The sequence below is a fragment of the Phyllostomus hastatus genome, unplaced genomic scaffold, assembly GCF_019186645.2.
Source record: "Phyllostomus hastatus isolate PE091 unplaced genomic scaffold, TTU_PhHast_1.1 phas_scaffold_760, whole genome shotgun sequence".
In the NCBI taxonomy this organism is placed as follows: Eukaryota; Metazoa; Chordata; class Mammalia; order Chiroptera; family Phyllostomidae; genus Phyllostomus; species Phyllostomus hastatus.
Window position 1 is genome coordinate 2,989,507 of NW_025334040.1, and position 24,100 is coordinate 3,013,606.

Below are 24,100 nucleotides of genomic sequence, written 5' to 3' on the forward strand. Positions count from 1 at the left end.
TGTCTGGGCCGTCGGAGGGGAAGGAGACGTTGATGGATGCTCCTCCAAGCCAGGGGGACTGAGGGGGGTGGCTGAGTGATGACCAGGCACTGCGGTGATTACAGCTCAGCTGGCCGGGGGACACAGTGCCCCAGACTCTCTCCCAGCCCCCACGCTGTTTTCTGGGAAGTCACTGCCTCCCTCCTCCTCCTCCTTTTTTATTACAAAAACAAATGCTTTCTGGGCCATCATTTCACCTGAATTGCACAATGGCCTAGGGATTGGGTAAGATTCTCAGGCACTTGAAGATCCTCGTTCCACAGATGGGGAAACTGAGACTCCTTCAGTCACTCAGCAAATAGGTACTGAGCACCCTCTCCGTGCCCGGCCTGTGCTGGGCGTGGGGGAATCCGACAAGAAGGGTTCGGCCGTCGGCTTGCCCGGGGCACTCCAGAAGTTACGGGAGGATCGGGACTGAGCTTTGTGTCTCACACACTAGATAAATGAGGCTGTGACGGGCCATCATCCCTCCAGGCGGTGCATGTCCCCTGATGATTGAGGGTGCTTGGTGGCCCTTTGAGTGCGTTGTCTCATTTACTCATCTGAGGCTGACATTAGTGACACCGTTTTCCAGCTTCGAAAACTGGAGCCAAAGGGGTGCTGTGACTTGTTTGGGGACCCCCAGCTGGGAGGAGGCGAAGCCCACACCTGCACCCAGGACTTTTGCACTTTCTACCCCGCCAGGACCATGTGGTCCCACCAGGGATGAGCTCAATGAGGAGCCGCCAAGAAGGGGGCACAGGAATGAATGAGCCCATGTACCCCAAATGCACCAAGCCCAACCCCTGCATCTCCTATTCCTGCCCAGTGGGAGGTGAGGCCAGGACTGGGACCTCCTCTCCCAGAATCTGACCCCACTCCCAGACAGCCCCTCCTACACTGTCGTGTCCAGGGGCTTGTCCTACAGCCAAGTCCCCACATAGAGCCCACGGCCACACCTGGGGAACGTGAGGGGAGGACTTCTGTCCTGCTCACTCTGAGCTGTGTCTGAGGGAGGGACTCTCCCCTGAAGCCCAGGAGCAGAACTAGCCCAGGCAGTACGGAAAGATGGGGTTCACACCCCAGTTGCCAGAAGTTCCTTGGCCTCTTTGAACCTCCGTCTCCTCCCGTCTCACATGGGATGGATGGACGGTGACTGCACAGGACTCTCGTGGCGCCTCACGATGCCACCGGTATCGACCTAAGTGGGAGCCACTGATGTGAACAGGCATTGGTGTGCACGGGGAGGACTGTGGGCACCCCAGGGACTGCTGAGGGTTTCAGGAGGCAGACTGTGTGTGCCCAGGCCAACCCAGACTGCCACTGCTAGTGGCCCCATCCTCGGGGCCTGGCCACAGCAGGTACTCCGGGGCTGTTGTGGTTCTGACCCCAGGCAGACTGGGTGTGGCGAGTGGCCCTGTCCCTGGACCCAGGCAGTGGGGCGGGATGGGAGGAGACACGGGGCTGTGGGGCCACAGGGCCCCGGGGCCGGGCCGGGCCTGGCCTGTGCCGACCTACCCAGTGGAGCAGAGCCGGCTCTAATGAAGTGGGCTAGCCTCAGGCTGGCACTGATTTCACGTCTGGGTGGCCACCCCCCTGCTGGTAAATGTCACCAGAGACAGCAGCCTGGCACCTGGCGTGGACCCAGTCCCGGGCAGGCTGCCGGAGGGGCCGGGGATGCCTGCGGAATGCTGATGCTGGCTCAAGACTCAGACCCTGCAGACACCCCTCCAAGTGCTGAGGGGCTGGGAGGGTTCCCCTCAGAGGCCACGTCCTGCCCCTCTCTTCATGGTGGTGGGTGGGGGGCAGGATTCAGGTGGTCTAGACAGGGGGCAGGAGTGGGAGGCGGAGCTGGGAAGGAGCCCCCCCACCCCCCCTCCGCCCAGGATGGCCCCTGCTTGGTAACTGAGTCAGGACAAGCTAACAGTGAATCGCTGTATAACCACACAGTGACGGGCCTTGGTTAATAAACTCTTGCTGTGGCAGGCACTGCTCAGAGCCTGGTATCTGTGGTCGAATTCAACCCACACGATGACCCTGTGGTCCACAGGAGCTGAGCCCGTCATGCGGGAGAGGAGCGTGAGGGCCGAGAGGCTGAGCCCTCTCTTCTGAGCGGCACTGGGGGTCATCCCCCACCCCTCCCAGCTCTGCTGGACCACCCCCAGTCCCTTTCTCTGGCTAGCACCCCAGCCCCAAGAAGATGGGGCCTGACCCCTCCTGTCGGCTCTACATCTTCCTCCCCTTCCCTATCTCCTGGGGTCACCAGGAAGTGGGCACCCGGGGGGTGCTACTCTTCCACCGCTCACCTGGGATTCGTGGCCCACTCACTACTGAACCCATGGGAGCTGAAGGGTGGGAGAGGGGGCTTGTGTCCAGTCCAGGCCTGGGCTCAGGGGAGGAGCTGGGCCTCCAGAAGGACTGGATGGCCTGTCAGTACTCACTGCCCCCTCCCCTGCCCTCGCTCTCTATCCTTCTAGAACCTGGGTCTCCAGATCTGGCACCTGAAAATCAAGACCTGCCCAGCCCACACCCGTCCTGGACTCAGCATTTCCTGGGTGCCATCATCCTAAGTTGCATCGATGAGCTACTGCCCTGCAGGACGCAAGGTGGCTGGTGGTAGTCCTGGTGCCCGAGGGTCTGGAGCAATGCTCTCTCTGGGGAGGGCAAAAAGCAGCCATAGAATCAGGCCCGCCTGTGAGGTAGTGATGGCCACGTTGTGGCCCCCTATCCTGCCTAATGGGCTCCTCAAGGTGGCCGGTGTCCCCCCGCTGTGGTCCTGGGCCTCTCCACTCTGCACCCAGCAGGAACCGGCTACAGCACATAGGGGCTCTGAGTTTGGGCTGGTGTAGGGGCTGTCCCTGGAGCCTGGTGGCCTCCCTGAGATGGGGGGCAGCTCACAAGCCAGCCTAGTGAGGGAAGGTGCTTGTTCCACCTGGAGGCTGCTCCCTGCTCCCTGCTCTCAGTGTTTCCGGGATCTTCCTGCACGGGGTTGGGGAACCCTGGCATCCCCAGCCGCTCTCCCCGCTTCCCTGGGAAAGTGGAAGGAGGAGTGAGAGGCGTATTAATAAAAGAATAGGATACTGCAACGAACTCCGCAGCGTGTGTGTGTGTGTGCGCGGCTCAGAATAGCAATGTGTTTCTCAAGGCAAACAGAACTCCCCAGGTGTTAATGCAAATTCACTCCAGTTAAGATGAAAGGGGGCTGTTCTCTCTTCGCTGGTTAATATGAAGAACTTAATAGATTCAGCCTCAGCAACGCTGGCTGGGAGGGGAAGGCTGGGGGCAGGATCTGGCAACAAGGGACGCCCTGTGGGTTTTAGGGCAGAGCCACTGTCACCACAGCGGGCCTGGCCGATGGTGCAGCGTGTGTCACCCCATCCGTCCTCCACCTGGGCTGACAGGGCCTGGGCCCCCTGCTCGGAGGCGGCAGCGGGAAGCCCGCGGTGGTGATGCCACCTGCCTGCCCTGCTGCCCACTGCCCTTCGCTTTAACTCAGGGTCCAGCATCACAATCTCCACTCCCCAGTCTGTGCCGGAGGCACGTGGGGCTTGAAGAAAGGGCGGGCTGAGACTGGCCGTGTAGGCAGGGCACCTGATTCTCATCCGGCGGGTGTCTGTGGTCGCCCCTGTGGGTCAGCCCATCCCCTTTTGACTCCTTGGACAGTGGCACTAGTTCAACAGCACCTGGGAGACCAGTGTGAGGAATTCGCTTAGAAACATGACATTTCTAAGACTGTTGTTAGAAGACTGTTGGAACAGCAAGGGGCCTCGGAGTCCCTCTGGTCCAGACCTGACCCTGTATAGCAGAGGACGTGGAGGCCCGGAGAGTGGAAAGGACTCTCAAGGCCGAGCAGCTGGAAGCAGAGAGCTGGAGGGACTAGAACCCGCAGCTCACTCTCCTGAAGTGCAGGCCGGAAGCCTGGTGGCTGTCTGTGGAACACAGTCCGGGTGGGTCTGCCTGCCACGGAACCCCTTCCTCCCACGTGGGGAACCCTTCTCCAGCCCAGGGCCCCCAGCTCAGCAGCTGACCGCAGAATTATTCTTCACGGAGAGTTACACAGGGTAAGAGCTGGGCCGTTTTGGGGGTGGTGGGGACGGACACTGGGCACAGGCTGGGCTGCAACAGAGTGTGCTGGGGACCCCAGGAAGGTTCCTCAAGCCTCAGCGGGGCTTAAAGGGAGGCTTCTGGGGAGGGCGGGTGGGAGTGAGGCCATTCCCACCACCCGTCCACTTCACTTGCCTGAATTTAACTCCTCTCTCTCAGGGCAAATGGCACAGCAGGTGCGGGCAAGGAGCAAGGAGCCACCTCCACAGCCTTCTTCACTTTTGTTTACTGACTTAATTCCTTCAGATCAAAGGCTGCCCCTTCCTCCCCTAGCAGGCAGGCTGGGGAATTACATTATTTATATTGGAAATGGGCAAGCCTCCATGGGGACTTCTTCCTTATGCCTGTTAGGATAAAATTAGGTCACTGCTGTGCCTCCCCAGTGTCCGTGGCTGGGTTTTCACGGCCCAGGGACCCACGGGCTCTGGGAAGATTTCCAGGTGCAGGGCCGAGCGCTACCCACCCAGCTCCTCTCCCACCCGGAGCCTCCAGTAAATTATTGACCGGAGCATCAAGTATTAATGTGACAAAGCAGAACATCCTTCCCAGGAAGCCCCAGCCCGGGTTATCTATCATCTCCTGGGCTTTGCAGCTGGCACTGGGCAAACACCACCAGGACAAACAGGCCCAATGCAGGTTCATTAAGCTCCTGGTGCAGGTGGAGGGATGGGGCCCGTGGGGGTGGGGTGCACTAGTGGGCTTGGTCCTTCTGAGCCAGGGCTTCCTCTGGGTCATCACTGCTCTCTCTGCTTCCTCCTGCATCCCCCCACCCCCACCCTGAGGAAGAATCTGGCAAAAGAGCTACCCTCCTCAGACCCGGTACTATTAATCCCCACAAAACTCTACTTTTAGCTGAAGAAACTGCTGAGCCCAAATGTTAGGTAACTTGCCTAGTATCCAGGATCACCCGGCTGGCAAGTGGCTGAGTGGGCTTTGAACCCTGGTCCTTCTGAGTTCCAAGTCAGTTAGGGCCCTGAACCCTTTCAGCTATGTGGTTTCCTCAGCCCTCCCCAGGGCTGGGTGTTAAGAAGAGATTTCATGTTTCGTTGTGCATGTTGCTTCTATTCCTAATAAATAATGGTAACACTGCTACCTATCCTCACCCTTCTTTCATAGAAATCTGAGTGCCTTGTTGCATCTGTTCTTGCTGTCATCCTGGCACCATCCCAGATGTGCCCAGGGACATCACTGTCAACCCTCTTCACAGAGAGGGAAGCAGGTTTCGGCAAGCAAAGCGTCTGGCCCTGCAGGGAAGGGGGTGGCACGGAGCAAGCATGTGGCTTAGCAGACCGGCCAGGCGGGCTCTTGCTGCTCCGACTCCGGAGCTCTTCAGGAGATGTCTTGATTTCCTAGGCTCAGAGGCAACATGCCAGGAGCTATTCTGGGGCTAACATCCCCGTGAGAAAAATGGGCATCTAGTGGAAACCGGGAGAAGACACAGTGGGGGTTCCTCTGAGTCATTCGTGCTGATGAACGGCCCAGGTTGCCTCCCTATACGAGAGCTCCGGAGGCCTGCCCAAGCTGGGACCGAGGCTGCAGCATCCTGCCGTAATGCAGCAATGACAGGCTGCCAGGGAGCCCCAGGAGAGGACAGGACCCTGTGGTGGCCTCTCTCAGCTGCCTGGGCTGTCTGAGAGGGAGACGGAGACTGTGCGGATGGCTCGACTGTCTCTTCCCCAGACGTGCAAGAAATTGGATGACACCGCTGCAGCAATCTTCTCACCAACACCTTTCCCCCAGAGTCCTGCTGCCAGCTCATCGCTGTACGTGGGCGGCTCCCCATCCGCTCCTCCAAAGCGGAACCTTCCGGGGTGGGCAGCCCTGACAGCCGCCAGGCACTCGGCTCTCAGGCGAGGACCAGAGGCAAAGGACGGAGTGCTGGGAGGGAGGCCACAGGTTGCCCTTCAGGGATCCCACCGGACCAGGCTGCAAACGCCACAGTTAAGCACTGAGGGCTGGCCAGCATCTTTGGGTTTACAGCACCGTCAACACAAACTTGGGAAAAAAAAAAAAAAAAGAACAGAAAAGAAAAAGAAAAAAAGCAGAGTAGACCTCAACCAGTCTCCCCCATGCCAATGTGCCAGGTGGTATTATTAATTCTCACTCCACTTAACGGAGACCTCTGATCTGTGCGGGCGCCTACTGCCTTCTGGGGGTTGGAGGCTGGCTTCAAAGAAGTCAGGTAACAACACTGTCTGGGCAGCTTCAAACGGCCAGTACTTGTGAAGTGCGCTCTCTGGCTCACCCTACAGAGGAAAGCAGACTGTTTCCAATCACTGAGAACAACAGAATCTGTATTTAAGAAATGAAGTAGTTTCATGTTACTACTTACCTAATAAAAATGTTCTAATGAGTTCCTAATTCTATACATTTAAAATTATGAAATGCCATTCACCAATTTTACAATGTTCTAATTTTACAGCATCAAACCTATCTTTCCGAATATGGAAAAACAAGTTATATTTAACTCAAATTCTCGGAAGCTTTTGTGTATTTTGATGGGTTATTTTCCTTCTGGGCTTGTGCAGTGGGGACCTGGAGCGCATGCTGACGTGTGACAGGCAGCCCTGCGGTCCCTTAGAAGTCCCGACGACACCCAGGGCCCCTGCATCTCGGCCTTTGGGATGTGTGGTTTGGGGGCGGGGTTATCCTACTGTAGTTTCGGTCTTAATGAAGGACTTTTATTGATTAAAAAGAGAGAAAACAAAAAACCACCAGCTCTGCAGCAGCAGCAGCTCTTAACTCTAAGTGCAAATGGCTTGTAGTCCTGTGACAATAGCTGAGCGTCCCCTGGCCTGCAGACAGTGCTGGGACCCCAGTGGCTCTGCACAGCACCCCCTCCCGCCTCCAGAGCCCAGATGGGGACACCCAGAAGCAGAAGCCTCTGGGGGGATGGCCTGCTCCAACACCCTCGTTTTCAGGACTGGAGCTGAGGACTGGCAGCGGGTGCAGAAGGAAAACACAGGCAGTGGGACACGGCCCAGGGCCCCTTCTGTGACTCTGAGCGCCGCCCAGGAAGAGGGGAGGGAGTTCCCAGGTGAAGGTACAGGAACGGGGCTGTCAGCAGCCCGGGAAGGACAATCCTTTTTCTACAAAGGTATGAGGCTGGAGGTGAAGTCCTGGGCGGGCAGGGAGGGCAGAACCCCATTTCCTCAACACCCAAGAGGTGGCCCCATCCCCCAGCCTCCCCATTGGCCTGAGCAACAAGCAAACTGAGGAAACCCAAGACAAACTTTTTACAGCTTAGAATTTTTATTAAAACAATCATTTAAATTACAACAATCCCCCAAAATAGAGAGTAGTGTTCCAGGGTCTGGCCCTGACAGGAGGCAAAAACTCAGGCCCCACAGGGAGAGGTGGGGCTGGATGTGTTTGAGAAGGGGTGGGGCTGCCCTGGAAGCCCACAGCCCGGCCCCAGGGGCTGTGAAGCTCCAGCTGGGTCAGCGAGCAACACTTAAGTCACGGTCCTTGGTTGTCAGCCTCTGGACCTGCCGTTTTGATTTGAAAGAGGGGGGGGAGAGAGAGCTGCCCCTAGGATTACAAAACAGTGACTGAAGAGGTGTTATGTAATGCCGCGGGTGTTGTCTAGCGGGGTCCGGGGGACACGTGAGTAACCGAGGCTGCACTACAGGTGGGAGAGGCGCTGTGGCTGAGGTGGGGGCCCCATCAGGATGACCGAGGCGCTCTGTGTAGGGCAGCTGAGTGCTGACAGTGCAGCCTCTCGGAGTGTCACAGCTGGGCAGCGACTTCGTGAATGGCGCATCTGCCCGAGAACCCTCGGAAGAGCTTATAATGAAACAATCGTGGCGGGGGCCCTGCTCTCAATGGAGGTGGGAGGCTTCCTTACTTGATGGGCTTCCAGCCCTAAAAATGTTCACTTAAAAAGAACACAGGCACAAGTGTCTGAAAACCAACCTCCTCTTTCATCCCTTCTGCTGGAGCTCAAGCCCTGGCTGAAGGCCCCACACTCTCCGCCCACCCATCTTTGGGAGACTCCCACCAGCCTTCATCTCCGAGGAGGGCTGGGTGCTCTGGGCTGGGCAAGGCTCTGCGGGCCTCCAGGTCTGCCCCACGGCTCCTGCCGCAGCTCAGACACTGGCCGGCTCCCTTGGGGCCGCACAGCTTGGCATCTCCCAGACTACACACGGTGGTAAAATAATAATTTTTAAAAAGCCTGACAATGTTTTTATAAACCACCACCATGCTCCTGTGCTCACAGCCAGTTATGGATTAAATGTACAGGTCAGGAGGAAAGTAATGCTCGTGGAAATTCAGGGAGGGGTGGTGAGCCCGAGGAGACAGAGCCTCCGCATGAGGGTCAGACCTTACATTACAAATGAGGACTCCCTCTCGTCTCTGGGGACAAGGACTTTGAGGGATTGGGACACACAAAGGAACTCGTTCAGTCATAGTCACCCACACTTAGTGTTCTGATGCAGAGTCCCATATCCTGTGGGTCCTAAGGGACTGGAGTGACACACAGGGCTGGCTTCCTTGGGGCAAGGTGGCCCATGCAGACGGCAGCCAGCCCAGGACTCCGTTGGGTCAGCCTGACAAGAGCACAAGGCAGGATCGCTGTGAGCGTCTCGACTTCTCAAACCCCACGGGGCTGCCAGAGACCGCTCGAGCTCTCGGACTCTCTTGGCCCTCACGTGTCATTAGTAAGCGCCTCTTCACTGGGTAAGGCTTATCCCCTGCTCTACGGAGCCCCTGGTCACGGTCACGGCGGGGCTACCGGGTGCTGACTAGAGCACGACCAGGGAGTCCCCCAGCCTCCACAGCAGGAGAGGCGGAGGCTGGCTCAGGGTGAAAAAGACAAGTGGCTCCCACCTGCCCCTCGGACCCTGGGTTGGGGGGGCAGGAGGAGGGGCAGTGTGTGTTCTGCAGGGTGCAGATTCCTACATGGATATCTGGCCTCCCAGCACTTCTGCTGGCAGCTAGCACACCATTGCAGCTTCTGCCGAGTTTTCACCCCGTCATGGCGGCCTTTGCACTCCCGACCACCCAGAAGGCAGAGTGCCACCGTGGGGGTACCACTGCGGGTGGGCCATGCTGCTTAGGAGGCCAGTTCCTCCCCAGTGGAGGAAATGAATGTTCTGGAAACCAGGGGTGGGGGTCGGGGGCATCAGCCTCCTGGTCTCCAGGGGCCTGTGCACTTCACTCCCGATGACCACCTCCCCGACTGGGCTGGGAGCTCAGCACTGGACAATAAGGCACACACCCCAGGGTGCCTCTGATCAGGGAAGTAAGGGATCACACATCAGACAAGAAAACACAAATACTTCTTAAGGAACTTAGAGACTCAGGTCAGGAGAACGAGCACCCTCGGAGAGAAGTCTCTGCAGGGCACGGTTCAAGGCAATTGCACGAAGGGGGTTGTGCTCTCCACTCAGCTGGGGGCGGTCCCGGAGCTCCCACGGCAGCTCCCAGCCAGCCCACCTGCGGGTGGCTCCCACGGTGTCCGACCCGTCCTGCTGGAGCTGGGAGCAGCAGCAGTGGTAGATCCTGGGCTGGTGGAGTCACCTGCTAGAGCTCTTCGAAGAAGGCCACTCGGGACTTGGCGCTCTGCAGAGTGAGCTGCAAGGAAGCAGAGGAAAAGTGAAAGGGGAACTCGATTTCCACTCCTCACTACAGGAAGCCGTTCCGCCTTGAGGACTGACCTCGAAGGCGGTTTGCAGGGAAAGGGAAGGTGGTTCAACTACATGTTCAAGAAGCCAGTGGTCAGCCCTGGCTGGAGTAGCTCAGTGGATTGAGCACGGGCTGCGAACCAAAGTGTCGCAGGTTCGATTCCCAGCCAGGGTACATGCCTTGGTTGCAGGCCATAACCCCCAGCAACCGCACATTGATGTTTCTCTCTCTCTATCTCCCTCCCTTCCCTTTCTAAAAATAAATAAATAGAATCTTAAAAAAAAAAAGAAGAAGAAGAAGCCAGTGGTCAACCCAAATAAGATTCCAGATTTGCCCGAGAACTCAAACTAGGAGGCGACAAATGAGGACATGCCAGGAGAAATAGCTGGTGGGCAGAAGCACGTCAGCAGGAAGACGTCATCAATGTCGCCTTTTCAGAGGGCAGGCAGTCCCTAGTCATTTCAATTGACACACAGGTCCCCGTCCCCAGGAGTCTCTGGGGTCCTGTGGTACCCTGCCTGTGGCAGTGCCAGCCGGGGATGCTCACACCCCTCCAACCCCAGGGCTCAGCATCGCAGTCCTCACGTCCTGGGGACCAGCTGGGGCAAGGAGACTTGGCCTCCAGCAAAGCAGGCCTGCGTCAGATGAGGAAGATCTTGTCCCTTCCACTCCCGGTTCCCAGGTGGCCCCAAAGCAGACTTGCCCATGACCTGGCCGCTGAGACGGGTTGCCACACACAAGCTGGGAGGCAATGGGTTCTCGGGGTGGGGCTGTTCCGGCAGAGAGGACAGTGCACTCAGGGGGGTGCTCTGCCAGACACTGGGAGAGCCTCCCCAGGGACGAGGTCTCCGTGTGGCGGGGAAGGTGCTAGAGTTTGTGCTGCTGAACCCCAGTTCCCTGCCTCCGTAGCCCACTTCCCAGGATCTCCCCAGACAGAAACATCTGGCGTTGGCAGCTCCCCGCTCCCCTCACCCCATGCCCTGCTCCCTGCTCTGCTCCTGGAATCGACTCCTCAGGAGAGTTTTCAGGGAGGGAGGACTCGGGACGCAATGCTGTCCATCTTATATGCCCCGAACCCCGTACACTATGTTAGTGCTTTGCACCTAGTAGGAACTCAAACAGCGTTTGTTGAGTGAATAAGATGTAGGCTCTAATGATAAGGAAAGGAGGGATGCGTGGGAAAGCTGAGTGCTCCACATGCGGCCGAGAAGGCCCAGCTGCTAATTCCCCTTCATTACCAGCTCACTGTGTGGCCTCGGTGGACACCCGTGACCTGTCTGAGCCTCTTTCTTCTGCAGTTAAACCACAGGGGCAGGCTAGATGGTCTGGGCCATTCCCTTGACCTCCGGCAGTCTCTGAATCCGAAAAGGCCTTAGTATCATGTATGGCTCTCCAAAGGGTAGGGGAGGAAGATGCCAAGTCAGCCACTTCACCATCAAAGACAGGCGGCATCAGTGCGCTGTACTGAGACAGCTTGAGAGCTGGCTCTTTAAATCCTGCCAAATCTTTTGGCCTTGAAGTTCCCGACTAACAAGCTGCACACGATGGGGGGTGGGGCTGGGCGTGGGGTGGGTATCTGAGCTGTTTTCTTCAGTGGGACCAATTTCAGAAGCGCCTTGGAAAGCCCAGCTCTGATAGGAATGGAGAGAGTTTTCATTTCTTTGCCGAAAAAGAACTCCCTCTAAAAGGGAGCTGTGTTTGGGTGGGTTTCTCCCGAAATGCCACCGGAGGAGAAGAGCCAGGAGGTGTGTGCTCTGTGATCACGGGAACCAGGATGGTAACCGGGAAAAGAAAGAGAACCAGAGAACCTCGGGGACAAAAATCCTCTTGTGGGAGAGCTTAAGTCGAAAGGTGTAACACCCCGAGTCTCTGCTTGGGTCTCTCCCACGCTCCCAGAGAAGACCTCGGGCTGGCTCCTCGGGGACAGGGCCCTGCAGGGCACAGGGCCCTACCCCCAACCTCCCACACAGCCACTACCAGACTGCCTGGCCCAGAGCCACCTGGGCCACTGAGCAGCTGGGTGGTCCTGGGCGGGTTACTTGCTCTGGCCTCAGTTCCCCGCCATGAAGCAGAGGTGGTGGCAGCCCCGTCCTCACAGGGTGACGTGTGGAGTGACTGGGAAGTGCCATGAAGTGCTCGGCAAGCCCCGCGCGGGCACTACAACTCAACAGCTGTTGTTACTAATAGCAGCATAACGTTTCTCCCCCTTCCCCCAGCTCTGGCTCCTCTCCTCCCAGCGGGGGCCCAGGGCAGAGTGTGGTTAAAAGGTGCAGGCGGAAGGCAGGGCTCTCTGGCCTTTGTGGCCTCTGAGGCCAGGCAAATGGATGCCCCCAAGAGGCCTGGCCACTTCCCCAGGCAGGGAGCCCGGGCTGTGGGGGCCTCTGCAAGCTTCCTGCCCATTTGTGCAATGTTGGCTCCAAGAATTCCTGGATCCTCTACCCAAGTTGCATGCTGGCTGTCTCCACAAGGTGCCAGGGGAAGGTTTTGGCAGCTCTGGCAGTGCCAAATTCCAATTACTTGAGCACATGTTTGTTGGGATGCAAAGCCCTCTTTGGGTGGGCAGGACGCTTCCCCCATCCCCTGCCCACACTGCAGGGCGGTGGCTGAGCCTGACCTCTTCTCTTGCAAGGGAAGGAAGTTGTGCCCCAGCCCAAGGAAGGTATACAGCAAAGTCAAGTACTCTGGCCATCAGATGCAGGAAGGCACCGCAGACACATGGCTTAGGAAAGAGGAGTGTGTTGTCTTCCGAAATGCACTAGACTGTTAAAAGGATAGGCAAAGCCGCCGGGCAGAGGCGCCTGACGTGGCCACTGTCACTGAGGGCACTGGGAGCCTCCTGCCTGAGCCCACAGAGACCGGCTGCCACTGCTCCCCCCACCTTCCTGCACAATTCCGTCAGGAATCCTGTCCCCAGAGGAAATCAGCGCACGAGCTGCCTGTTGCTGCCAGAACCCTTCCAATCGCCACCTCGGCCTCTGCCTCCTTCCACCTCAGCAGCATCCTTTCTTTATCTTAGACATTAAAATGTCCTCCTCTTGAAAGCCAGCCAGCACTCCCTGTGTCTTACACAGGTGGGCAAGGCTGGTGTTTGAGAGCAGGTGAGGGACAGTCAGCAAGAAGCAGCCTGGGGTTTCTTCCCTCCAGGTGGGCACGCACAGGCCCAGGGGCAGGGGGGTTTTCCAAGGAGAACTCAGGAGACCTCCTCCCTGGGCGCTGCTGACTGTCTGCCAGCTGCGCTCTGGCTTCCGCTCAGCCGCTCAGCCTCCCACCTCCGCTGGGCGCGTTCCCCTCACCTGTGGGATCCTTCACCACCTGCTCTCACTAAAAAGCTCACTGACTATAACATTTACGGTACAGCTACAGGTGGGAGGTATTCATAAAGGAGAAAGGGAAGGCTCAGGGAAAATGGCACACACCTAGTTACAAACTGTCTCTGTGGGCCTCCTCCGTATACCCGTGAACACAGGCTAACGAGCGTTCTGGTTTGCCCGCCAGCCCTCACGTCGTTGGGTGTATGAGCCCGCATCGGTGTGTGGTCCACCTCCTGGCTCAGGGACTGGCCTGGCTCTCTCTGCACAGCACGCAGAGGTACCGCAGGTGATCCAGCTACGGCCCTCACATCTGGGATGTTGCACTGGGAGAACCGAAGCCAGTCTCACGCACGCCACCCACAGTCCTGCATTTGTGTTCTTTGGTGATTCAGTAGCACCGTTCCATGCCCCTCAGCCAGACCCACTGAGGGGCAGGGGCAGCACCTCCAGGAAGGCGGGGAGTTCACCCAGTGCAGGGGTTGGGGCGCCACGAGCACGCTGCCGTGACCATTCTCCATGGCTGTCCAGGAAGAGGTCTCCGAAATTTCAGTAGGCGGTGAAACCCAAAGCCTTGGGAAGCAGGGCCTCGTGGACAATGGCTGCATCGTCCTGGGACCTGTTGAATCTGTCCCACCTTCTTGAACCCTCCTGAGGACAAGTGGGTGACCATGTCTGCCGTCCACTGTGCAACACTCACACTGAATCCAGACAAGGGCTAACCACCTGCTCCGGGAAATGACGGACGCGCGGGGCCCTGAGCAAAGCCTCCAGCCCCAGGGCTGTTGCCAGCTCCCGCACAGCGGCTAAAAGAACACGAAGTTTCCTCACCAGACACTGGGCTGCCCACTTCTCTCTTCCAGCTGTCTCTTCACATCTGATTAAAATAAGCCGTGTGAATAATACAGGAGGAATTAAGTTCTCTCTTGACTGAACCGGCTGTTCAAGTCTGTCACTAATCCAATTTCATTCCGAGGAGACAAACTTTCTTCTCTTTGCTACAGGTCTGTACAGCTTGGTTTTTATCTTATGGGGGCTCTGACCCACCTGTCGGGCCTGGCCCTTTCTTCACGCCCGGCATTGACAGACACACGTCTGGCAGAGTCGCCTCTCCTCCTGCTCACTTCTCCATCCAACGGCCAGTTGTTCGTGACAGCCACCAGGCAGTGCAAGGGGGAGTGCAAGTGGGGGAGCCGCTTGGCAGAACCAGACCTCCTCACACTTACCAAGCTTTGTGTGGCGTGACCGAACAGACACATCCAATCTAAACAAGTTCAGCTTCGGGAGACACATCTGTCTCCTTAAAAAGAAGGAGGCTAGCCCCCCTGAACCCGAGGAGGGCCTGGTACCCGGCAGGCTCTGCTTCACACAGGCTCGCAGGAGGCAGGCAGACTCCGGGTTCCTCGGGGACCTCAGGCAGCCCATCAAGACAGGAGGATCTGACACCTGCCTGCTCCTGAGAAATGGCCCCAGGGTCTAGAGACAGCAGGCCCGGAGGGCACCTGTGACACGCTGCAGGCTCACCAGTCCCTCCTGGCCCACCCCCCACCGGTAGCTGCAGTCTCCTCCAGCATCAGTCCCAAGAGTGCCCCCTGCTGGGAAGACAAGCACAGGGACCGGGTGGGGGGAGGTGCAGTGCACTGCCAACTCTCAACCTCAAAGCTCCACTCTACAAGTCCTTTTGTGGGGGGGGGCTGCTGCCCAAAGTGATGGGAAGGAACGAAATGTATTCGGGCCCAGAATCTGCGGCAGAGAGGCTGCTTGATTAAGAATGAATTACACTTTCATCAGCACATACAGAAACTGATTCACAGGGCCGCACTGTGATAATCTGGTTCCTAACGCAAAGGGGGGTGGGGTAGGGTGGGGGTGGGCAGGACGCAGAGTCGTTTGGGCTATCAGTGCAGAGAGGAAGGAAGCTCTACAATTAAGCCGGGAGAACAAAACTAATCAGGATTCCTCCAACTAGTCTCTGGGGGCCTCGCCTCCATCCATTCATCCCCAGAGAGGACAAAGGAAGGTGTGTGTGTGGGGGGGAGAGGAGGGGCGGCGGCGCGGGGCTGTCTAATTCATTTCAAACAATAAGACCCACAATGCTGAACCCATTTTAGATACTAACCTAATAATTCCAGGCGCTGAGATTCTGCTTGTCCCATTAAAAAAAAATGCAGTGAAATTGAAATGCAAGCCCTAAAATCATGTTGTACTTCCTCTTCACCACTACATATGTATTGAAAATGAAGGCGGCGGCGGGGGGAGGGCGAGGACACGAAAGAAAACACAGATCCACCGGGGGAAAGCCGACTCTGGAGCAGAAGTTGACAGGCAAATGCAGCAGCAGCAAATTCCAACACACTCTTTGGTCTGGGGCGCGACAAACATACCCCTTCCCAACCAGAGCCGAGGGGGCAGGGCCCATGGAGGCGGGGAGCGGCTGCAAACTGGCCAAATTAAGCTTCCTTGCCGTCTTGCCAGTGACAGCCTGCACCCAAATGCCATCTGGGGGTGTGCATGGGGACAGAGTTATTCCCACACTTATCCCGAAGCAGAGGTGGGATGAAAGGCCAAGTTCATTCCAATGAACGAATCCAATTTGGTATTAGTTACTTTATCTGCTCTAGAGAGAAATCTGCCAGGGAAAACCCAGAGGGTCCCTTTTGTGTGTTAATCCCTTGGGGACCTAAAGCAGCAAAAAGGTGCCTATGAACTGGTGTCTGCCCTTGTGATGCCGGCAGGACCCCTGGCTATTCTGTTCTTCCACCTGAAAAACAGACTAATCTGCCTGATTCACCTCACTGGGTTGGGGGAGGCTAGCTGACAGCTACGGGCACGCTGAGCGAGGACCGTAGAAAAATGATGCAGATATACTGATGTCATCCTCAAATTGCCAATATCAGGAGGGAGATCACGGCGAGGATCATAAGAACAGAACCTCGAGACCGCAGAATGAGTTTGCATCCGCTCTCCTCCCTCCCCCTGTTGCAGCAACAAATCAGGTGCCGGAGGAAAGCTGCACCGTCTTCGGTGCTGAGGGACCGAACGGGGTGTTTTACTGCATCAAATAAGGCCCCATAATGTCCTCAGGCACTAAATGGCTGTAAGATATCCTAGGAGGGCAAGGCAGAATTTAAAAGCTCTCCGATGCCTCCCAAAGGGCAACTGCTTGAGTGGGTAAAATCTACCAGCCAAGAAAGGACTGGGTCGTGATGTTTTGGAAAAGAGAATATTCTATCTCAACAGCTACCGGAAACAAGCCAGAACACTGTAGGCCCTCAGCAGTTAAGAGGAACCCGGACACTTGGTTTGTGCGAATGTGAGGTAAGAGTGGCCTTTAGGGGTGAGTCTGGGCATCCTAGGCAGGAGGATCCCACTCCCTGAGACCAGCCCCCACCTCCCAGTGCCTCCCCTGGGTTTCCCCGGAGCCAGGTCGAGTCCAGATCACGGGCTGCTCTCTTATCTACATTAGCTGGTGCTCCTCACTAAGCCCACTCCCTATCCCACTCCCATTCCCTTTTCTCCTCCTCCTCCCTCCCCGCTCTGTGGAGTTCCAGCAAACAGCACAGGGAAGGTTCTGGAGCAGGGTGGCCAGTTTCCAAAGCAGACAGCCGCCGGGATCCCCTGACCGGGGTCGGGGAGAGCTGGACACGTTAACCACACATGCAGCACGAACTGTTTAGTGGCCTTCTTCCGGGCAGATGACACAGACCAGAGGTCACCAGGGAGGCTCTGGCCGTTAGCTTTAATTGCAGGAGACGCCTTTCATGAGTATTGGATCTCGCCCTGTGATTTATCACTTCCCCGGGTGTGTTAAGTGTTCTACCTCACTTCACTAGCTCTGCATCTCCAAGGGAAGTCCGTGCAAATTGAAGATGATATTGGACTTTTGTGTCTTCCTGATCCAAGAGAGGCTACAGCCTCCGTTAAATGCCAAAGCTCCTCGTTCCTGTTTTTCCACTGGCGGAAACCACGGCTGGACCTTGATAGGGCAGACCATTTACTAATGAAATAAGCTTTCTAAGCTCTGTGACCCCTGAGATTTCTCATCTGTCGATTTCCTTGGGAATCCTGTGCTCCCTCGGAGACTGCGGGCACGCAAGCGATGATGAACTCGCTGGCATGCAGACCAGGTCGGGAGTGGGGAGCGAAACCTGTCCCCCGAGAGGGGTGGAAGCAGGGCCCTGAGTGCAGGAGCTCCAGGACAGCATTTTCACCTCCTAAGTGTGCTGCACAGCTCGGTCACAGCTGGCCATCACTCCCCTGATCAGCACTGCGGCTCTGCAGGCAAGAAGCTCAAGCCCATGACACCTGTGTCCCCCTCACCCCAGCCTCACTGCTGGACCTCACTCTCTCACTCCAGGGACTGAGATGCCTGGAACATGTGTGGCTATCGATCCCCACCCCCCTCCCCAGGAAAGGAATCTAGGTTCCCAAGGGTGGCTTTCGATCTCGATCCTAGGTGCCACTCTGATTCAGACGGCAAATGCCAAACAAGTTACCCTGATTATCAATTGGGGCAAAGTGGAAATGTAGCAGGTACAGCCCCGGCACCGGCAGGTGGCTGGTCATCATCGGTCCTGGCCCCAGGGACCGCCAGAGTCTAACAAATGGAAAGTATGTCAAATATCATGTATAGCAAAACCACCACTACTTAATCTAGTGATGCTAGGTAACTTCAATTGTATTAAAAGCCAAGTCTATCCTTGTATTAACCCTTGATTCATTGGAATTCTTGATTAACTGGAGCCTGGCTTTGAAAACAAGCTTCCGTTGAGACGTGAAAAAGAAAACGGTCCTAGCAGCAGCGCAAATCTGACTATGAATCAAACCTCATTTGTCTATACAACAATAGCTCAGTGAGAACTAATGGTCAAAATCAGGCCCCTTGAAGCATTTAAACGATCTGAATCACTACAGAAAGAGGAAAGGCGGAATCGCATCAAGGTGGAAGAGTACAGTCAGACTCCGAAACGTCTCCCGACCCAGGCTGAAACAAAAGGGGATTTTCTGCTTGCCCCCGTGCTAGCCGCGACGTCCAGGAAGCCAAAGTGGATCGCCACGGGTCACTATTGAGCAGATGACCCCGCTGGCCTGCCCAGTCCAGCAGCTGGTCACCCCTGCTCAGAGCATGCCCAGTGCTGGGCATTCCAACACCAACACGTGGAATGCAAGCTGAAGAAGTAGGAATCTGCTAAATAAAAGTGCCACACATGAACCGAGGTTCATGCCACGGGTTCTTGGAACCACTGACAGCTCGAATCCATCTTATAATGAGATCCATCTGGGATGTTAATAGCTAACCTCTCTTGCTTGGAGAAGAACCACAAATAGGATATGTTTATGCCAGATCTCATTTTTTGGTAGAAAGCTTCCAATGAGCTTATTTTATTCCAGTTGCAGAAACCTCGGCAAGGACTCCAAAGGACACGCCCTACGTGACTGTCGGACACCGGTGCCCTCACTGGGTACGACGGGGGATTGGGTGAGGAGCAGAGGCAGGATGTTATGTCATTGTCACGCATAATAAAGTCTCTCCGCTGCCTGGGCATGTGGGGAGAGTATGAACTGTGGCAGAAGGAAAGAGGAATCACTCCATTAGTTCTCTCAGCCACCGCCGGCCGCCCGGCACCTGGGTGCCGACCACTGAGCCGTCCCAACCTGAGTTCACTGCGATCACAGCTCCAGCCCGTGCCGCTGAAGGAGGAGGAGCTGAAGCAGAGACGGCCTTCAGGGGAGCAGAGAGACAGACGGTCCACGGAGATGGGCCGCACATCGACCCCTGTGCTATTATTGCTTTGCTCTCCTTGACAAGAAAATGGATGCGCACAGACAGGGGAGGTTCTGAAGGAAATGCGTGAGCACAGGTAGCCCTTTCACTCCAGGACCAGAAGCTGTCAGGTAAGACCATGGGTCTGCAGAGGCTGACACCACAGGAAAGTCTTAATCTTCAGTTAAAGACATCGGTCTTAAAAACACCGGCATGTACCCCATTTCCATGCGCGGGCTATTATCTGAGAAGTACGTACACCACCAAGACGAAAGACTTTTAGACAGACCTGATTGGACAAGAAGCGGTGACCTCCTCCAGACCAACAGTGACACGAGATGTGAAGGACGACCAGTCCTAAGCACCAGTGACATGCTCTTCAGGATGAGACAGCCCTCTGCACCCCTGGAGGCTGGCCTGGCCCCACGGTGCGGGGCGGGGTGCCTGCTCTCAGACTCAAAGCATGCTGCGGCCAGTACCCAGGTGCCACCTGCCCTGGGGCGGGGTTGGCATGGCCTGGGGACAGAGACAGGCAAGCTCATGCATGGGTTAGTATCACAGAGGGCAGTACCATCACCACATAGAGAGTACCTGGGAACAACCTACTTTGAGGGCTCAAATGCAGATAGGTCTTCTGCCTTGGGCTTGAGGCTAAACCAGCAAAATAAAATGAAGAAAAACAAAAACATACCCTGTGATATCAACAATGCCACATGTGCCATTTGCAAAATGCTCAGACAGCCTGAAACTGTGACAAGTGACTCTCTGTTTGTTTTCATGGCTTGGAAATGGGTCTCTCCAGCTTTCAACACTCACAGTTCCTGTGGCTGAGGCCCGCTCACTGCCGCAGCAGCAGAGATGAGGCCGCTCCCGGTACCCGGGTGTGTGAGCACGGGGCGGCTGCTCCTTCGAGGCCTGACTGGCCAGCCCACTGGCCCAGTCACCATCTGCTCACTGGCTGAGGCCTCACTTCAACTCCCCTTTTGTTAACTGTTGGATAATTTGGTTTTGGAAGGGAAACGCAGTAAATGGCAGAAGCCAGAGGTGGGAAGAATGTGGAATGTGCTAAAGCCTCTCCTTCTAGGTCACGCTATTCAAAGGAACTCTCTACCTGGTGTCAGGACTAACTGCAGTCAAGAGAGAGAAGTCAAGGCTCCTGATTCTACCCACCACTAATGGCAGGTAGTTGTCAGATGCAGCTTAACCACTGAAAACAGATATTCCTTAAACTGGGAGACCGTTTTAAAGACTAAAGGTAAGAGTATACACTTAAACATATCTAAACGATCATTCTCTAAACCTGATGAACAGTCTTCTCTTAATGACACCTGCTTGGCAGGTGTTACCTGGCCCTGGGCTATCAGTTAGGAGCCGACGTGAGGTGGCAGGGGAGGACCTTTCTGCTTTGCCCAACATTGGAGAGGTACGCTATTGGGCTGATGTTTAGGATGGAAATGAACTTCCTCTAAAATGCTAACAACTCAAAATATTCAGTGCAGAAAGATGTGAAACCATTAACAACCTCTTCTAAAACATTAAGGTTCTTCTAGATTACTTCCTTTTAAGGATGAAAAAAGTGAAACATTCAGAATTTGGTTTCTAAATCAAGAACAGAGCTTTATAGTCCTTGCCACTTAAAAAACATAAAAAGTCTAGAGGGAGAGTCTATTCTCAACAGCCTCCACCTTGTTTCGCTTTCTCATTAAGTAAGGCAGCTCCCTGGGCAGAACTCCCCTCGGCTTAAAAGACAGAATTGCTTTACTGCTAAATGATGGATCAAAACCTGTCCAGGAACGGCAATTCATTTCATCATGAAATGCTGTGTTAAAAGCTCCCCTTCCTTCAAGCCAGTGGGTTCACTGGCACTGGCAGATTAAATTCCCTTTTAGTCAAGAGTCAAAAAAATTTCTCTCAACAAACTACATATAAAAAATGACCACGGTCTAATGACTCGGCTACTGAGGAAACCAGATGCCGACCTCCCGTTTCATTGAGGACGGCCCCGGTCGGCAGAAGACAAGAGGCTCGGTACCTTCTTGATGGTGTTGTGCTTGCTGCTGGTGCCGCCCCGGTCAGAGTTCTCGTTGTGCAGAATGTCCAAGGCTGTCTCCCGCTCTTTGAGCTTCAAGGCCTCGATCTCAGTCTTGAGTTCGTTGAGCTGCTCCTGCAGATGCTTGCTCTTCTCCATGTACTCCACTCTGCCGGCAAGAGCACACTGCATCAGGGCTAGGGCCGACAGCAAGCCCTGTCAGGGCGGAGAAGCTCCGGGCCTACCGGCCGCTCGGCATGGGCTCCTGGGCCCAAAGCCTCGGGTTTATGACCCTACTTGTCCACTCGGGGGCCATGGGAGGTTGGGCTAGTCACTTAACTGGTCTGAATCGGTTTCCTCATCCCTAAAACTGGGATAATGATCATTGGGCTGTGGTCAGAATTAAATAAAGGAGAGTGTAGGAAATTCCTCTTCCACCCTACTGTAAGCTCTCACAAAGTACTCTACAAATACCCATTGAAACAGATAGCTTTCAGTTCTGCACAAAAAACCAACTCATGAAATAAGCCCCCTGGCATCCAAAACAATCTTCTTGTCTCAGCCCTTGTTGGAGAAGTAATTCCATTCAAGTGACCTCTTCTGACTGGCCGTGGCCACCTCCCTGCTTATTTTGGGGGGACATCTAAAGATGATGGGCGCTCACTCAGCCAACATTAGGAAGAAAAAAACCCCCACCATCGCTTGCAAGTAGACACTGTATCTACGAGGGTGAAAATCCGGAGCTCATCCTCAAAGTGTCCAACTGCAGGGGCACGGCCCACGCAATGCAGACACCAGGGAATATTCTGTAGTGATTCCCATGTGAGTATATGGACTCTGCAAAATGTGCACGGGTTATAAAGTATGAAAATAGAAACTATAAACGGCAGGGCACAGAGAGAAGTAGCCGCATGCCGATCACAGCCATGTAATGCTGGTGGTGCCCCGGACGAAGGTGAACGGCTGGAAGGGGAACTCCAGCAGAGGACACGGCAGATAGAGACTCTGGTTCCATACCTCAGCATGAGGGCCCAGGGATCCACAGCCCGGCTCGTGGTTGTCCACCATGGGCTCCAAGGAGACACTGTCCCCAGAGGGCTGGGTTGTCCCCAGGATAGTGTATAAAGAGAAAACACAGAGGCTTGGATGGGCTCGGAGCTGAATCCTGGTTCTGGCCCTCATCAGCTGTGTAACGTGAGTGAGTTCCTTAAATGCTCTAAATCTGGCTTCTCATTTGTAAACGGGAACACTAAAACCTACCTGTGATGTCAGTTTGTTGTTAGTTAATGCGAGTGAAATAAGATAAGAGCTGAAACACCCTGACACCCAGGCACTCAGTCCATGGTAGCTACTGAGACTGTTTTGTGGCAAGCCAGGCACGGATGGCCATTTTACCCCCGGCTGGGAACTGGGGGGACCTCGGCTAGGCTTCCTCTGCAGTGGGCCTGCTTCCCACCCCGGATCCACTTCCAGTGGCCAGAAGATGCAGGAGGACAGAGCTGCAGAAGCTGCTGTGAACAGGGCCTGTGGGGCCCAGCCCAGGGAGAGCCCACGCAGCAGGGTGGCCAACCTGGACGTTTGCTTTCCTCAGCCTTGAGCCTGAGGTTCTTCTCTCTTCCCCTTGTTCTAAACCTGGAACGTCACAGATCCGAGCCGCCAGAGAACACAACTAGGAAACATGTTCTGCTACCTTGTTAGGGCACTATCACACACTCTGCTACGATGTGAACAACAGTCTGACTACTGGAGATCCCTGAGAGCCAGTCCCGTGCTTGAGGCGAGGTTTCGAGCCACTACAATCTCCAGGTCACCAATCAAGTATCATTTTTATCCTGGAAGATTGAATGCTGGTCTGTAGTCCTTCATTTCTAATTAGGGAATTCTTCCTCCAGGCAGTGAGGGCAGAACAAACCTTTGCAGGAGCTGGCGAAAGGCTGCTGCAGCGACCCCCCCGCTTTCCCTAGGCCCGGGCCGACTCGCTCTAGTTCACCGGTTGCCCAAGCATGGAATGGGGGTGGGGCGTCTACGTACTTTTCTTTCTCTATCTCCATGGAAAGTCGCTTCATGTCAGTATCCTTGAAGTCGAAAGATGGGCTGTCCCCAATGAGGTTGAAGCTTGATATGTCAGGAGGCAGCGGTGCTGGAATTGGGTTCATGGGCTACAAACGAGAAATCTGCAGTTATTAGGAGGTTCAGGTTCTACAAACGCAGGGACCCTCCCGTGTTAACCACCGACCCTCTGGCAGCCACCAAGGATGTAGGCGCAGTGTGGGCCCAGCCCCCTAGCCCCACCACAAGCCCCTATCACCATCATCTTCTTTGACTCCACAGTTCTATTTGAAATTTATTCTAGCAACATAGCCACGTGTACGTGCAAACATTTGCATTCAGCGATGTTCCAAATTCCTGTGGTTTTGTTCTTAATTGCAAGAGAGAGCAGACTAAATACCCATCCACTGGGGACTAGTCAGATGAATTATAATCCCTCCATACAATGAAATTGGTGATATGAGCTCCTCCAGAACTTATTGATTTATTTATTGCTAGAACAGAGTATAAAGTCTGCTCAAATGTGTGTTTTAGAAACACACACATCTGTGGTCTCCAGCCCAGATGAGCCTCAGACAACTCTGGTCTCAGCTGCCATCTGCCTGCAATCACCTCAGAGGTCCCCAAGAAGGACCGTTGGCCCAGTCAACCCACCGAGCCATGAGAGAGAATAATGCAAGGATGTTTCAAGCTATATGGCTGGCTTGGGGTGGCCTGTCGCATGGTCACAGATAATCAGCACAGATGACAACAGGAAACTGCTCCTATTTTCCTCCACCTTGAACCTGGGGCAGCTCATGCCTCTGTGCCCTGTGCACGTCTGTGCTGTGTGTGTGGATGTGCAGTGCAAGCATTTGTGCGGTGCACACATCTGTGCACTTGCCTGGAATACCCTACTGTCTCTCCCATCTGGTTAGTTCCTACTCATCCTTCAGGAGTCAGCTCAGGCGCCAACCTGAGCCCCTCCTGCCCCTCCAGGCTGGGCTAAGTTCCCCTCTAGGCACCTGGGCACCTGGTGTCTGTATAAAGACTTCCCATCTGCCTGCTAGTATATGGGACAGAACAGGAGTGCAAACAGTTTGCTGAACTGAGTGCCCCCCGCCCCCGACAAGAAGGCTTCTCTATTTGTTTTGTGACCCTATTTAATTGAAGTCTGTCTCCCTGTCCCAAAACTGAGTTTGGAAGCTGCTTCTTGCATGG

At 55.3% G+C, this 24,100-nt stretch overlaps 1 protein-coding gene across 4 annotated transcripts in view; it reads right to left on the reverse strand.

Moving 5' to 3' along the window:
- Nucleotides 1-7,366: 7,366 nt before the first annotated feature.
- Nucleotides 7,367-24,100, reverse strand: part of NF2 (NF2, moesin-ezrin-radixin like (MERLIN) tumor suppressor) — a 70,557-nt gene continuing 53,823 nt past the window's right edge. Inside the window, exons 14-17 of one of the 4 annotated variants that reach the window (XM_045826798.1) lie at nt 22,883-23,010; nt 20,855-21,020; nt 19,429-19,473; nt 7,367-9,699 (exon numbers count right to left, since the gene is read on the reverse strand). In XM_045826798.1, coding sequence (XP_045682754.1) covers nt 19,438-19,473; nt 20,855-21,020; nt 22,883-23,010 — 330 coding nt within the window. In that variant the 3' untranslated portion in view covers nt 7,367-9,699; nt 19,429-19,437. Of the gene's footprint in view, nt 9,700-19,360; nt 19,474-20,847; nt 21,021-22,882; nt 23,011-24,100 lie in introns of those variants that run through there. The other 3 variants (XM_045826799.1, XM_045826797.1, XM_045826800.1) reach the window with 3 other exon arrangements.